The following is a 15,409-nucleotide window of genomic DNA, read 5'->3' as shown; positions in this document are numbered from 1 at the left end:
GAAGTTATGATGGAGAGGAGAAAGAAAGAGATGAGAGGGGCACAACAATGGTGGCTATACCGTCCCTAATATGTAAGTTTTGAGTTCCCTCTTGAATGTTGAGTGGTTCTGGATAAGATGCAGATCACAGGGGAGCGCGTTCCATAGTCGTATGGCTGAGATGGAGAATGACATGGAGAAAGATTTTGTGTTATGTAAAGGTACAGCCAAGATGCTAGACGTATCCGATCTGGTATTGCAGTTATGGAATGATGATAGGTGTTTAATGTGAGAAGATAAGTATTGGGGGCACCAGTGGCTAAGAAATTGATGAAGTAAGCACATCGTGTGGAGATTGCATGCCTTATGTGGGCGTATCCAACCTAGCTGGGAGTATGATGTTCTGATATGAACATACAACCGTATATTGCACACATATCTAACGCAAGCATTCATCACTAGCTCAAGGCATCTCGAATTTTCACTATTTGTGCCGTGTTGAACTACATCACAGTAGTAAAGATTAGGCAAGACTAGTGTTTGGACTAATTTTTGTTTAACATGGGTTGGAAATATTTTTCTAAAGTTTTAAATTGCATGTAAGGAGGAGAGCGATTTCCGGCAAGCTGTGACTGTTTGTTCTTCCCAGTTTAGGTGTTCATCCAAGATTATTCCAAGGTCTTTTACTGTTTTTTGGTATGGTAGTTGGGTACCATTGAGGAGTATTTGAGGGACTGTTTCGCGAAAGTACTGGCTGATTAACTTCGGATGAGATATAAGTATGACCTGGGATTTCTTGGGGTTTAGTTTCAGACCTAGGTTCTGTGCCCATCGAGAAACAGAGCAAAGATCTGGGTTCATACTTGCTACTGTGTCAGCGATGTTCTTGGGGCTTGCACTTATGTACAGTTGGATGTCGTCGGCATATAGATGGTAGTTGCAGGAGTGAATCACTGGAGAAATATCATTAATGTACAGTGAGAAGAGTAATGGACCAAGGACGGAGCCTTGGGGAACTCCAGAGCGCACGTTTTTCCATGATGACTTTTCCGACCCACAAATGACTTGTTGACTTCTGTTTTTGAGGTAGCTGTCAAACCAGTGTATTGCGCTGTTTAAGAAATTCAGCTGTTTCATTTTAATTAGTAATATACCAAAGTCAACTGTATCAAAAGCCTTGCTAAAGTCAAGCAGTGTTAGGATGGTAGCTTCATGTCTGTCCATAGCATGTTTATTGTCATCAGTTACTATGATTAATGCAGTTGCTGTACTATGGTGCTTTCGAAAGCCTGACTGATATTTGTCATGGATGTTATGAGTTTTGAGGTAATCCGTCAGCTGTTCATGGACGATGTATTCTAGGGCTTTAGATATTGCAGGTAGTATGCTGACCGGCCTGTAGTCACCTGGCGACTTAGGGTTGTCAGTCTTAGGTATAGGTTGAATTAAACTTTGCTTCCACTCAGTAGGATATGTACTACTGACAAGAGACAGGTTGAAGATGTCTGTGATAACTGGAATAATAGTGTCTATGACATTCTTAATCATGCCAATGCTCACTCCATCATTTCCTACTGCCTCGGAAGAGATTCTCATAATTGCCTTGTGTACTGTGCCGGTAGTGACATGTTGTAGGAAAAACTTGTCTCTCGAGAGATTGATATCTTGGGGCTGGTAATTTGTCGCTGCGTGGCAGTTTACAGCTGTTGAGAACAAATCGTTTAATTCTTCTGCAGACGCTTGATAAACAGCATCATATCTTTGCTTCCCTGTACCGAAACTGTGCAGCTTTTTCCACAGTGCAGCAGGTTTCGATATGCCGCATACGACAGAGCAGGCATGTCTGATTTAACTGCTGCTACATTTGGTATTATCACATCCATAAGCAATCCTGAAGCTGATAGCACTGCTCAGGAAGCAATTTCGATGATTTGTGTGAAATCATACCAAATGAATAAAAATTTGATAATATGCATGTTTAACAATGTTTTTCATTTACTTAACTTTTCATAAGCTTTCAGGATGCCACCAATGTTCTACAAACTTTCATTACTGTTTGAGATATAGCTTGCTTCAAAGTGTGAAATAATTGTGCACAGCTCTGAAATGAATCTCTCATTGCCAAAAAATGAAGAGTAGCAGCAAGTCATTGGTTGACAGTAATGGCATTCATGATTTTTTTTTTTTTTTTTTTTGACAAATGGTGATACCATATTTGGCAGAAATTCAAAATCAGTAGACATCTGAGAGAAGTTACAGAAATCAGAGTCATGTCTTGTATTCAGCTGTTTTGGGTTCCTAATAGTTCTTATGTAGTATGTTTTCGTCGTCCAACAACTCTGATGCCTTTCAATTTGTTTGCTTGAACCTTCAAGTATTAATATTGCAGCACCACATATCATTAGAGTTTCCTCGACTCAAAACGTAATGTAGCATATCATAAGATAACAGTACGACAGATAGCATTGCAGATGATGTGAACTCACTATGAGAAATGTTTGCTAGCAGTGTGGACAGAGACTGAAACAAGAAACAAGGTCACAAACATGTTGTGAAACATTGCAGGTTCATGTTTCACAAATTCTGAACACTTTTGTGTTTTTTGTCTAACATATCTGATGATGGCTGTAAAGTCAAAACTAGTTATCTGTTTAAGTAAATCAAAAGTTACAGTGACTGTTGTTTCTTCAAGTTTTATTTATTAATTTTTGAGGTTTGTGCCTCAGTCTGTGAAAATGGAAACCTGCTGGGATTGCTTTGTTGTCTGTCTGTCTGTCTATCTGGCTGTTAACAACTCTTTTTCTCAAGAACAGATAGCTGTATCAAGTTCAAATTTATGTCGCATATTAAGATCTGCAGTCTTTTGGCAGTGAAAACATTTAATAAAATCTTGTATATGTACATATATGAACTGACCTAACCTGCTCATTTCTTTTTGGATATCTGGGCTAGTCTGAGGAACTACTGTAGAGATTTTGATGCAGTCTTGGAATTCCCAGGACCGATATCTTGTCAGTATATATATTGAAAACAAGAAAAATTGAGATTCTCCATTTCCAGGATAGACAATATAAAGCTTGCAAGGAGCCCTCAGTGCGCGAGTCCACTTGCACATGGCCAGTTCCTTCAAATTGATGTCACTAGCCTGCCCCAAAGTTGAAGTGAGCTATTTTATGACCTTTTCAGTTAACTTAGTGTTTTATTACTGAGATGAATGTTACAACTCTGCAACATAGGAAGATCAGGCTGTAATTGCTGTTGTTACAAGTATTATATGTGTCTTTCTGCTGTTTTTATTGGTTTCTCTTTTATATTTTAGTGCTGTGTGCCGCATCAGTAAAAAGTCCTGACAGTTTCTGTGCATAACATGTGGAAAACATTTATGATATCTGTACAAACTGTTATACCGTGCCTTTGTCCTTTCATGAGCCGTAAGCCTAATTTGACTAAGATTTTTTGTGGTATGCACTAGTGTACTGATGTTTGCACTTCAGAAGTTACAGTAGGAATATCAACATCTAGGTATTTGTGTTGATGTGGAATAAAATAATCACACATGCCCAGTCATAGATAAAGCAGGTGGCAGAGTTTGGTTTACTAGTAGGATGTTAGGAAAATTCAGTTAATTTACAAAGAAGACTGGTTACAGAACACTTATGCGTCCTATCTTAGAAAATTGATCAAGTAATAATAACATGAATAATGGGAGATATTGATTGTATATAAAGGAGGACAGCACAGATGCTTACAGGTTTGTTTCACTCGCAGAGGAATCTCACAGTAATCCTGAACAACCTGAAGTAGCAGTTGCTTGAAGGTACATGCCAATTTTTCTGTGAAATCCTACTCACAAAATGCCAAGAACCAATAGTAAATGAAGAACTTAGTAATATACTTCAGACTCCTGTGTATCACTCTCATAGGAACCATGAAGACAAGATTAGACTAATTACAATGACAGATGAATGTAAGCATTCATTCTTCCCACACTCCATAGACAGTTATAACAGGCGTAAACAGTAACATCCTGTGCAAAGGTAAGTACCCTCTGCCATGTACTTAACTGTACTTTGGACATTATGTATGTAATTTTATATGTACAGGTGTGAAAATCTTTTACATGCTTTGTAGTGAGATGCTTTGAGATCGAAAGTTGTTTGATTACACCATAAGTTTTAGGATCCTATACTTTATGTTAAGGACATGGTACTAAGATAATGCATAGTGCTTTTTTTCTTTTACTTATTTTGGAAGAGCAGTAGCATTTTTTTCCCCCGAATTTTAGTAATGTTTAGTGGTTGACTACCTTCCTTTCTTGATGTTATCTGTAATGGACTGAGGAACCCTATAACAATAACATATATTACTAAGAAAGAGTTTTCAGTAATCAGATACTATTGAGGCTTCCAAATTCGGAGGAAACACAATAAATGGAAAACTGAAGTAATAACTGGTTACTGAAAATCCGAGCTCAATAAATACGTTTCTCTTTAACTTCAACTTTCACCGCATGTTGCACAATTCCACACTTGGTGGTGTAACTGGTGGTTAGTTAGCATCATAGGTTGAATAAATTCGTAGTTTTCCATTAACATTACTTCCTGGGATCTATGTTTTGTCAGCCTCTTCTCATCAATCCTAAATAGATACCCTTAAAATTTTAGTCTTCTTTTTTTTTTTTAAATTGACTCAACTTATATTTCATTTATCTGGTACACTCTCCCCTCCCTTGTAAACTGTTATGTCCATCCTGAATATTTTGACACATTATCTTACAGAGGATCTTTCTCTCAAATTTCTTGCTTTCTTTTAGTCCAGATACTCCCTGTTGTTTGGAGGTACTCAACTACCTTAAAGATACGGCAGGCCTGTGAGCTGGAACAGTCAGCTCCAGTGCATACTTGATTGCACAGTCCTTTCCTACGGAGGTTTTCCCCCCTCCCCATTTGCAGGTGATTGTATCCAAAACATGATTGAAGATATGCAATATTAAAACATAGAAATGTTTCTAATATTTGCGCATGCAGAGAAAATTTGGAGTACTTTTATTTTGCTGTGGTTATTGTGTTAGTAATGATAACTCTTATTGTGTGCCAGTGCCATAAGCTGCTCCTGATAATAGTAATACGTTCCAGTTTCCATGTTGGAAGATATAAAAACATACTGATTTCCTGATACACCCTTTTGAGTGTATATTCTGTGCATTGTTGTATTCATCACAATTGAGACATCAATTAGCTACACTCTTAAATCCCCATTATGTGGGTCAGTGTCTTTATGGCTTTCCACAAAATTATGCATGAAAATCTTACATCTGGCCTCGGTGGTCAGAGACAGTAGTCATGTGGGTGTGAGAGTTGTGCTTGCGTGAATCGTGTGCGTTGTTGTGTTGTCTGCTTTAAAAGATAGCCTTTTGGCTGAAAGATCACATGTTTGGCAGTCTTCTTGTTGTGCCTGTCTGCAACTCAATATATCCTGTATACAGTTGGTAGCAATCTATCCTTTTCATTCTTTAAGTTCTGGAGTGTTGTTGAGTTCAGAGTCTGTATCAGTTTATATATTTATTGCTTTTGGATCACAAGACAGTTTCTGAGAGAGTGATATTTGGAGAAGATCTTGGCTCTGCAGTTATCTCCCTTGACCACCAAGAAATACAGTTAAAATCAGACCTTGTGCATATTTCTGCTGCCAGATCTCAACACCTGTGTAACTCTCATTCACCTTCCTTGCTGTCTCAACAGATGACACTCATACCCGTTCAGAGCTGCATTCGACTCCCGATCACACAAACTACACTTATCTCTGTTGGCTTCTGGGCGCCTCATTTATTAAATGTTTTAAGGATCTCCCATTGATAGACAGTAACAAATATGGGAGTCCATACCGGACTTATATCATAGTAAATGTTGTAATAACGATAAAGTTTGCTCTTAATTATTTTATATACCATATGTAACAATGTTAACAATGAAATGTAAATATTTTTAATATCAAACAATGGAAAATCCAGGAAGAAACATAACAAAATTATGAAAAGTAAAGTTGCCACTCACCATATAGCGGAGAAGCTGAGTTGCAGATAGGCACAATGGAAAGACTTTCACAGTTAAAGCTTTCAGCCATTGACCTTCGTCAACAATAGACACGCACGCACGCGTGCGCGAGCTCGCCCACACACACACACACACACACACACACACACACACCTCTTAGGAATAATTATTCTAATTGATCAAAGTTTGTATTAGCTCACTAACATTATACAAGAAAATAATCAGTTCTTGAAAATATAATTGGATTGATAAAAAAATCTACTCACCAAGGGGCAGCATGAGACAACACATGTAAAAGTTATGAAAATGTGGAAGCTTTCAGAGGAAGTGGTTCCTTGTTCTGTCAGAATAGTTGAAGAGAGAGGAAGGGGGATGAAGGAAGAAGACTGATGAGTTATAGGAAATGTGGAGGGTTATCAAAAAGTCTCCCAGAACTCCGTGTTATGGGAGGTTTACCGGACGGAATTAGAAGGAAAGATTGAATGTTGGTTGAATGATTTGACCAACAGTCAGTCCTTCCCTTTCATTCCATCTGTTTAGTCTCCCCTCATGTTGGGTTGTGGGTGACTTTTTTGTAACCCCATTTCCTGAACCTTGTCAGTCCTTTTCCTTCGTCCTTCTTTCTTACCCTTCAGCCCTTCTGCCAGAGGAAGGAGCCACGGCTTCGAAAGCTTGCGCATTTTACGTGTGTTTCTTCCTGCTATCACTTGATGAGTAGATTTTTCGTCTCTCTAGTTATATTATAATTTCACTAACATTATTGAATTTCAAAACCTGAAGTTAGTAATTTACTGAAATGTTGATACTAAAAGCAACAATGTGTGCTGTCAGTAGGCTTTACTTGCATACATTATTTTTTAACCTTCTCAAATATTTGTCTGCAATTCTTATATCTTGTTTCATTTCTGTTTGTCCTGTAGAGATGTTCAGTTGGCAATTGTGAACTGTTATGGAAGCTCTTTAAAATACGGCTGTAAATATATTTATCAGTCTATGCCACGGATGTTGACACTGTGGCTTGATTACGGTTCCAACCAAACTGCTGCTGGTCGCAGTAATGCTGGAATGGCTGCAAAAATGACGGAGCTAATAGGTGAATATAAATTTGACCAAGCATTCTTGCTAATACACTCCTGGAAATGGAAAAAAGAACACATTGACACCGGTGTGTCAGACCCACCATACTTGCTCCGGACACTGCGAGAGGGCTGTACAAGCAATGATCACACGCACGGCACAGCGGACACACCAGGAACCGCGGTGTTGGCCGTCGAATGGCGCTAGCTGCGCAGCATTTGTGCACCGCCGCCGTCAGTGTCAGCCAGTTTGCCGTGGCATACGGAGCTCCATCGCAGTCTTTAACACTGGTAACATGCAGCGACAGCGTGGACGTGAACCGTATGTGCAGTTGACGGACTTTGAGCGGGGGCGTATAGTGGGCATGCGGGAGGCCGGGTGGACGTACCGCTGAATTGCTCAACACGTGGGGCGTGAGGTCTCCACAGTACATCGATGTTGTCGCCAGTGGTCGGCGGAAGGTGCACGTGCCCGTCGACCTGGGACCGGACCGCAGCGACGCACGGATGCACGCCAAGACCGTAGGATCCTACGCAGTGCCGTAGGGGACCGCACCGCCACTTCCCAGCAAATTAGGGACACTGTTGCTCCTGGGGTATCGGCGAGGACCATTCGCAACCGTCTCCATGAAGCTGGGCTACGGTGCCGCACACCGTTAGGCCGTCTTCCGCTCACGCCCCAACATCGTGCAGCCCGCCTCCAGTGGTGTCGCGACAGGCGTGAATGGAGGGACGAATGGAGACGTTTCGTCTTCAGCGATGAGAGTCGCTTCTGCCTTGGTGCCAATGATGGTCGTATGCGTGTTTGGCGCCGTGCAGGTGAGCGCCACAATCAGGACTGCATACGACCGAGGCACACAGGGCCAACACCCGGCATCATGGTGTGGGGAGCGATCTCTTACGCTGGCCGTACACCACTGGTGATCGTCGAGGGGACACTGAATAGTGCACGGTACATCCAAACCGTCATCGAACCCATCGTTCTACCATTCCTAGACCGGCAAGGGAACTTGCTGTTCCAACAGGGCAATGCACGTCCGCATGTATCTCGTGCCACCCAACGTGCTCTAGAAGGTGTAAGTCAACTACCCTGGCCAGCAAGATCTCCGGATCTGTCCCCCATTGAGCATGTTTGGGACTGGATGAAGCGTCGTCTCACGCGGTCTGCACGTCCAGCACGAACGCTGGTCCAACTGAGGCGCCAGGTGGAAATGGCATGGCAAGCCGTTCCACAGGACTACATCCAGCATCTCTACGATCGTCTCCATGGGAGAATAGCAGCCTGCATTGCTGCGAAAGGTGGATATACACTGTACTAGTGCCGACATTGTGCATGCTCTGTTGCCTGTGTCTATGTGCCTGTGGTTCTGTCAGTGTGATCATGTGATGTATCTGACCCCAAGAATGTGTCAATAAAGTTTCCCCTTCCTGGGACAATGAATTCACGGTGTTCTTATTTCAATTTCCAGGAGTGTATTACTCAAGCACAGTTACTCATAAAATACAACAAAGGAAAAAAGTCTGAATATATTTCTCCATTGAAGATGTTGCTTAGCTGCAAGGAAATATTTCTCAACACTGAGAAAAATTAGATCATAAGATTAATATCATCATTGTTCAGTTGGAGTCATTCATGTTTAGATAATGGGCACAAATGTGAAGATTTTCAGCAGCACTTGCATTATGGAGATTATTCTACATCTAATCAATATTTTGGTAATACGGGGTGTTCAAAAAGTCTCTCCGCAGTGCCATATGATTGTTAGCCACGCATGCCGTATGCCACAGTGAGTATACCGAAATGAAACTCGGTGAAATACAAGTTATTAATTTATTGAATATTCATTTTTACTTACAAATTTTCACATTAAATGTTGAAAGTGTCCCCCCTGTTGTTGAATACACAATTCAATTCATTTAATCATGTTTTCAAACACGAACTGTAACATTTCTTGTGTAACAGAAGCAGTGAAAGTGGCTATTGCAGCTTTCAATTCATCGATGGATTTTGGACGGTTTTTATAGACAGTTGCTTTCACTGCACCCCAGAAGAGAAACTCAGGTGGTGTTAGGTCAGGCGATCGCGGAGACCAAAGTACCTGTGAAATTATGCAATCACCAAAAACATCAGCAAGCAGTGACATTGAAATGCAAGTTGTATGCGCAGTTGCACCATCTTGTTGAAAATAACCGTTGAGTATTTCACTAAACACATTTATTACCGATTTTTTTTGGAGTAATAGACATTTTATCGGAAATATCGAGTAGTTTATCCTCTGACAAAATGCTAGGACGACCACTTCTCAGTGCATCTGTCACTGAACCCGTACTTCGACATTTGTTAGTCAAATCTCGCACAGTATCGTGATGTGGGAGTGTTCTCTCTGGGAAAACTGAATTAAATGTTTGACGAACTGAAAATGTGTATTTACCGCCAGCTTTGAGCACTTGTTCAACTAAAAACACATGTTCTTCAATGGTTAGCATTTTAACAGTGACAAAAACGAAGCAAACAAACAAGAGAACTAAACTTAAAACGTTCACGTCAACACGTAACAACACACGCCAATGATACTACTGATGCTGGCTGAGATAAACGAAACAGAGGAATGTTGGGAGAGTCCACTTGAAGGGAAGTAACCCAGGCAGGTGAACAGTCGTATGGCACTGCGGAGAGACTTTTTGAACACCCCGTAGCTGATTAGTGGATAAAACTGAAAATATCTGTTAGTCTTAGTAACAACAACACAACAATAATAAAAATATTAATTTGTTGAATGAACCACTTGGTGCTGCTTGCCTGTTTGCTTGTCTGTATCTGTTTCATTCTTTCTCTTTGTTATTCCTTATGCTTTTCTTCTCTCCTTTACCTTAACATTCTTATGTTTTCTAGTAACACTTTAAAGAAGAATTTTCAGTTCTGTATTTGTGTTTCGGGGATGCCATTTGTTTGAAATTCTTGTGGACATGATTTCACCAAAGAGACATAATTTTTCTTTTTCACATCTCCATAAACCTTGGGAAATTTTTAAATTTCTCATCAAGTTTCTTTGTAGAGTCCAAGGTATCTTCCTCCATTCATAATCTTTGAGTTTAGTGATTTCTTGGTATGATTCTCTCTCTTTTTTGTGGTTGCCACACAAAGAACTTTGGACTTTTACCGTCTTGTAGTTTTATTTTTGTGAGGGTGTCAGCTTTATGTTCTTTAATTTTGCAATGTGGAATTATACATATCATTAAGTATGTGAACTTTCTTACTTTATTAGTTTGTAACGTAAAATGTTTTATGGTGCTGATGTATCGCTTATAACTAAGATATTTTTCTCCTAACTCATGTAAGGCAAGTTTTAGTTTTAGTTATATATAATTGGTATATTTGATTCATTTTACTACTGTTATTTGACCATTGTGATATATTAATTGTGTGTTTCACAAATAATTTTGTTTTCAAATTAAACAGGGTTTTTATTGTGAGCCCATTTTCTAGTCTATAAATTACATCATGGAAACTTTTGTTTTATCTCTTTCTCTAAGTTTGAACTTGTATTTCTTTCTTAGTACCAAGTTTCTCATCATAGTAGTCATGAATAAAATCCTCTCACTTTGGAAGCTGTATCATTTTGTTATGGAACCTAAGCACTCAGAAAATTATCTCTGTCCTCATTGACAGAAACATTTGTTTTTTTATTGCTATAGCTTGTTGATGTTGTTGTGTAGATAACACAAAGTTACTAGTTCCACTGGTTGCCAATTAATTAGTCAGATTTAAATTCACATTGCTTAGCAGTTTGGCGTCTGATTCTTTTCTCGGCCAATAGTCACGTTAATTTTGGGTACCGATTATCACAATCAGCAAGGGTATGGACAGATCACCAGCAAGCATCCTACTGTTGGAGTGAAGAACTCTATTCTCAGTGACATGTTTCTGCATGTAATGCGTCTTGCACAAATAGCTCGATGCATAACAACTGTTTCTGTCGGTACTTGTGCAAATTTTGACAGTAAACCAGTTTGCTAAAGTGTCAGACTAGTGATCCAGAAGTATGTTGATCCTATGACTTTTCCTGGCATTTAATCTTATTTTGAATTCTCTAAATATTTGCAGTTGTGATAAATACTGATATAGTGTTATTCAAATATCACATTGAACCAATTTGGCTTCCTGCTGTCTTATTCTGTCAGGCTTCAAGTTACTCACATACACAAGGATTGTGAGAATAAAATATTACAAATCTGTTATCAGAGTCATATTGTCCTGATCTACCAGTACTATCTATCCGACTTTCATTCAACCCAACACTTAATTAGTCTGGATTGTTCTGTTCGATGATTTATTATTTCTGACTTAAAAACTAAATAGATATGATTTTTACCTCACACAACTGCCCCCATCCCCAATTGCAGATTTGTCTTGTGCATCCCAGCCCCCTCCACCACCACCCTGACCCTTCAACCCTATACTGCCTTCTACTCCCATCTCCATTATTGTTGTGACACCATAACCAGAGATGGAGATAATTCATGTTTCTCTACCAACATATGCAATGTTACTGTTAAGCTTTAAACTTCACTGAAAGAAAGCAAGTGGTCAGATAGTGGCAATTTTCAGTGCCTTGTTTAGTTAACATTAAGATTCTAGATAGACTGGAGTGGATACTTTCTCCCAGTACTACTAAATCTGAACTTTGTGGGATGGAATCTATATCTGGCATGTGGCTGATTTCCGCTACGTACTTATTCTCAAACTAACACTCCCCATCCCACTTTCAGACTGTGTCTTGTGTGTCTCTGACTGCTCTGTTATTATCTGTTACTTTTGCAACATATAAGGTTTCTGAACAATGTCTTCTGCATTTCATTGTTTATTTTCTTTTATTATGCTTTACTATTTTTACTCTGAATTTCTTCCTGTTTGATCCATTAGTCTAATTCTTTTAGAAAAGTACTTATGAAGAAAACTTGTGATTCTTTCATCTTCCTGTGTCAAAATGTTTATTGAGTAGCGCAGTTCTTACAGTCTAATGAAAGAAAACAGCATCTGGAGCAGTTACTACATTTATTATTTTGTTTACTAGTATTTATTTGATAAACATATCCTCAGATCTAAAAAAAAGTGATGCAAAGTGCAATTTATCCAAAAGGGTTACCCTGCAGCAGTAGACTGGATAAACTGCACTTTTCTGAACTAGCTTTAGATCTGAAATGGTCTGTTCATCAGACCAATAATCACAGTTATAAGTACAATGTGTGCCTGGAGGAATGGTCAGTATGCTCCAAAATGCATACCTTAAGAGCTGTGGGCAGTTGTTCAGTAGAAGAGATCTGTTTCACAGTAGTGAAGATGAACAAGTACACATAGCTCTTAAGTTATGCATTTAGAGCCCAAGTTTACTAATTTTTTTTCCTTGTTTCGGTCCATACTACTGCCTCTCAAAATATGGAAATAAAGAGCTTACAGTATTGAAGATGAAGTAGTACTTTAGCACTTAAGGCACAAATTTTAGAGCCCCTGTTTACTAGGCCTTTTTGCTTTTCAGAATAATTACAGTCCCTCCTGGGACACCCTGTATAGTAAGTGATACAGTTTTTTTTCCGTTATACCAACAGTGGTCACAATTTTCCTAAGGCATCACTCTTCAGTTGTTTTTGTACTGGTGATTCCCGTTTCTACGTTATCAAATAAGACAGTACGGTTTTTAAGTACTGGACATCTTTTCAGCATGGGGATTCAGTTTTCCACATAGCCATTCTGGTTTAAGTTTTCCATGATTTTCCTAAATCCTACAAGACAAATGTTCAGATGGCCCCTTTGAAAAGGGCACAATCGGTTTCCTTCCCTCTTCCAAATCTTTACCCAACCAAGCCTGTGTTTGTCTCTTATGGTCTTGTCACTGAAAAGATTTTAAATCCCTGACTGTGGCCCTTCCTTCCTGTAGTTCTTTGGTGGAATATCATCATACGTATTTCTTTTTCATATATCTGAAACATAATATGGATAAGGTCTATGAATAATAAGGATTTTTATCTATCTCTGTTTTGTTCAGTGAAAGTAACATCAGCTCTACCCCCTTACATGCTGATGACTGCACTGTCACAGCTTATATCAAGAGTGTGTCATCAGAATAGCATGGTGGTGAAACAGCTGAAGACTATAATTATCAGAGTGCTCATCGCATATCCACATTATGTTCTTTGGATGTTGATGGCACCATTAAAGGTAAATTGCATCTTAAAATGTCATATTGTCTGTACCTTTTGACAGTAAAATCTGCATTAGTCGTGTGATTGGAGTTATCTGGTACTAACGTTTATGTGTTAATTATTCACTTCGCTCAGAGAGAGAGAGAGAGAGAGAGAGAGAGAGAGAGAGAGAGAATGAGAATGAGAATGGATGTATTTGCATATGTAAAAGAGAGGGGAGTGGAGGAGATGGGTAGTGAGAGGTGGAGTATGAAATAGACAGAGAAAGGGGAGAGGACAAGATGGACAGAGAGAGGGGGGTAGGAGGAGGTGAACAGACATACAGGGAGAAGGATGAGCTGGATGTATAGAGGTGGAAGATGAGATGGTCAGAGAGAGAGGAGGAGGAGCTGGACTGTGAGGGCGGAGGAGATGGTCTGAGAGAGTGGAAAAAGAGATTGATAGAGAGGGGGAGGAGGAGATGGACAGATAGAATTTAAGGCAGATATGGAATAAGAGGAGGAGGACGAAGAGGAGGTGGACAAAGTTAGTTGTGAGGAGGATATGAACGGGGGGGGGGGGGATGTAGGAGGCATGTGGAAGATAGTGATGGGTAGGGAGCAGATGGAAGAGAGAATATGGATGGAGCTAGGTGGAAGAGGGAGAGGGTGTTTGGAGCCAGTCCAAAGAGGGAGAGCGTATGACAAGGCAGAGAGAAGGAGAATGAAAAGATGGACAGGGAGAGGCAGAAGGAGGAGATGGGCAGACAAAAAGGGGGGAAGTAGGAGATGGACAGACAGAGGGAGCAGGAGACATACAGACAAAGAGGAGGGGAAAATGGACTGAAAGTGGGGAGGAGGGGATGCATAAAGAGAGGAGGAAGGAGTAGATCAACAAAGAGAGCTGGGATGTGGAGTTGGATAGAGAGCGGGGGAGGAGGAGGTGAACAGAGAGAGGGGGAGAAATAGATGGATGGAAAGAAGGTCAATGTTTTAAAAGATGTGTGAGCTGAAGAAGATAGGGGACAAATGGGAAAGCATACGGAATGTGAGGAGGCAGGTGGAAGAGGAAGAAAGCGTGAGGTGAATGAGTGAGACAGTGTGGGGAAGCAGGTGGAAGAGGAACAAATTGTGATGAGGCAGGTGAAAGAGGTACAGGGTGTGGGGAGGCAGGTTGAAGGAGGACAAGATGGGAAGAGGAACGTGGAAGAGGGGAGAGAGAAATAGTGTATCTTTCTCCCTTTCAAGTAGAAGATTGAAATAAATAAATAAATATCCAGGCAACACCAGGTACTCGGCTAATATATTATAAAAATGCGTGTTGTATTTACTTATGTATGTTTCACATCCCCTCCTAAACCACATGACTGATTTCAGCCAAACTTGTCCCTCACATCACTTACTCTCTGGAAAGAAGTACATTGGGGATAAGAACGATCTACCTCCCATAATGGCAGTGGGTGGAGGGTTTGAAATGGCAGTAACACTGAAGCATAACTCAGGAGCATCTTCAGTAATTTCAACCAAATTGTGTACATACATGACCCAATATTTGTGTAACTATTCGTATAACAGTACTGTGGTGGTGCATACCACTATCTACCATAGGAGTGTCATTGGGGGTGAGAAGATGTGATACATAAAAATATTCAATACTGACCAATATTAGTGTCGAATTCATAGTTTTTGTGGTTGCTAGATTCACTGGTGACAGTCGTGATGATGATTTTTCTCAGTAATGCCTGAAGCAATTTCAACCAAACTTAGCACATGTATCACTTGCTACCTGGAAAAGATAGCCTTGACAGTAAGACATCCCTAGCACACCTACGGCTAACGGTGAGGGTGAAATAAAAGCATAGCTCTGGAATACATGGAATGACGTAACTAAATTTTATGTACACGTGATTTATTAATTTCATAAAAACACTGTTGGAGTATTACCCTACACTTCTAAAGGCGAAGTGAGGGATGAGAAGAAAAAGATGTAAAAATGTTTGAAAACAACCTGTTGGTATTTAGTTAACTTGGAATACATTAAAAGTGTGAAGTACAATCTATCTCTCATTTGTGTCATCCAATGTGATAAACAACTTTTTTTAAGAAAAGAATGAATGAATAT

General features: G+C 39.9%; 1 protein-coding gene across 1 annotated transcript in view; it reads left to right on the top strand.

The window, feature by feature from the left end:
- LOC124594989 (serine/threonine-protein kinase ATR) overlaps nucleotides 1-15,409 on the top strand; it is a 353,179-nt gene that overhangs the window by 274,424 nt on the left and 63,346 nt on the right. Inside the window, exons 33-34 of the mRNA XM_047133527.1 lie at nucleotides 6,953-7,125; nucleotides 13,153-13,325. Coding sequence (XP_046989483.1) covers nucleotides 6,953-7,125; nucleotides 13,153-13,325 — 346 coding nt within the window. The remainder of the gene's footprint in view (nucleotides 1-6,952; nucleotides 7,126-13,152; nucleotides 13,326-15,409) is intronic.

The sequence above is a fragment of the Schistocerca americana genome, chromosome 2 (genome assembly GCF_021461395.2).
Source record: "Schistocerca americana isolate TAMUIC-IGC-003095 chromosome 2, iqSchAmer2.1, whole genome shotgun sequence".
Classification (NCBI taxonomy): Eukaryota; Metazoa; Arthropoda; class Insecta; order Orthoptera; family Acrididae; genus Schistocerca; species Schistocerca americana.
This window is presented reverse-complemented; position numbering and strand designations above follow the sequence as displayed.